The sequence below is a fragment of the Pelophylax lessonae genome (genome assembly GCF_965119305.1).
Source record: "Pelophylax lessonae genome assembly, chromosome: 8".
NCBI lineage: Eukaryota > Metazoa > Chordata > Amphibia > Anura > Ranidae > Pelophylax > Pelophylax lessonae.
The window spans coordinates 151,183,751-151,185,266 of NC_138775.1; the positions used below are offsets into that span (position 1 = coordinate 151,183,751).

General features: G+C 38.7%; 1 protein-coding gene across 1 annotated transcript; it reads right to left on the bottom strand.

The window, feature by feature from the left end:
• Positions 1 to 506: 506 nt before the first annotated feature.
• Positions 507 to 1,108, bottom strand: LOC309561863 (ATP synthase subunit d, mitochondrial-like). The gene has a single exon (XM_082265928.1). The coding sequence runs from the start codon at positions 1,053 to 1,055 to the stop codon at positions 570 to 572; it is 486 nt and encodes a 161-aa protein (XP_082122054.1). The 5' UTR covers positions 1,056 to 1,108; the 3' UTR covers positions 507 to 569.
• Positions 1,109 to 1,516: the final 408 nt, after the last annotated feature.

Below are 1,516 nucleotides of genomic sequence, written 5' to 3' on the forward strand. Positions count from 1 at the left end.
CGGGATGAGGCAGAATATGATACTTCTCCACCTCCAACCCCATTTTTTTTGGGAGAGGATCCAGCTATGAAGAAGGGAAAAGCAGACATTTGAGAGAGTGTAAGGCAGGCAGAAGCAGAAAAAGGATGTAGTAGGACAAGATATTTTAAATTTGAGCAACAAACAACTCAATGAAGAAGTATTAAAAGTACCTCTGAAATTTGCTCCCAACAGAAACTTCAGTAGGTTTGAAGCCTAATTAGGGATACATATGTGAAAATGAATTAAAAAAAAATATTGATCTAAACCAGTTATGCACACTGTCAATGGTAATCAGTCTAAATACCAATTTAGGAAATATATCAGTGTAAAAGGGGTAAAAAAAGGGGTAATGTGAGGAGAAAAAAGAACAAAGGAGGGACATTGTAGTAAGACCTGCTGACAAAGGAGGTGCTACAGTGGTCCTTAAAAAAGTGATTACAAATTGGAGATGGATAGGTTGTTGTCAAATTGATACACATGAGATTTTTTTTTTTTTTTCAATCTTTACAGAGGATTTATTGACATATAAGTTGGCGTTTCTGTGCTTCTTAAAGTTCATTAATGGGCTTGTGTGGCCAGTAGGGATATTTCTCTTTATCCAGCTTTGTTTCAGGGAAAGCTTCCACTACATCTTCAACTGTCATCTGATCAAACGGAATCATGTTCTTAAACTTTGCAAGCTCTTTCTCATATGAGGTCACCCTGGCTTTAGACTCTTCAATGAAGGCTAAAGCAGATTTGTTAGCTTCCTGTTCCTGGGCATTTATCTTTTCAGTTTGAGTATCTTTAGGCTCTGGGACTGTAAGGGCATTAAACTTCTTCTCAAACTCATCCACTAGGCCTGCCTTGGCAATTGTGGTTCGGTAATAGGCCCAGTCGATTGTTGGAGGTTTGACAGGGAGAGATGTCAACTTGGCAGCCACAGCATCACTGCGGGTCTTCAGTGTATTAAACATAGCTTTTTGATTTGGAGGAACTCTTTCTGCAAATGCCAACCAGTCAATCGCCTTGGTAGCAGCTCTGCGACTCGCCATGATTATGGTCTCTATCCTCCGACCTCCACTCACACCAGCCAGAACTCTGCCGATACACATGAGATTTTAAGGAAAAAAAACTGTTATTATGAGAAAAAAATTGATGAAATTAGTGAGGGAATGTAAAAGTAAGGGTATTTTCAATAAAAAAGTAAAGTAGGTACCTTGTGCCCTCTAAATGTAAGTTACTGGTGATACACTACCTACCTAAAAAAACATAAAAATCGGACCAACCCACAAGGACTTCCTATTGTCAATGGGATAGGTTCCTTAATGATGCGGATGGGGCATTATATGAATATATTTTTACAACCTCATAAGTGGTAATGTGAGGAGAATACAACAGTTTAAAATATGGTATATACAGCCCAAAGAAGATATGACATTCATGATTACTCCAATGCCTCTATGGTTCATAGTACATAATCTGCAACCGCATCTGCACAGAATATTGGGGGTCC

Coding starts and splice junctions, on each gene's coding strand:
- LOC309561863 (XM_082265928.1), bottom strand. CDS start 1,055: ATGGCGAGTCGCAGAGCTGCTACCAAGGCGATTGACTGGTTGGCATTT.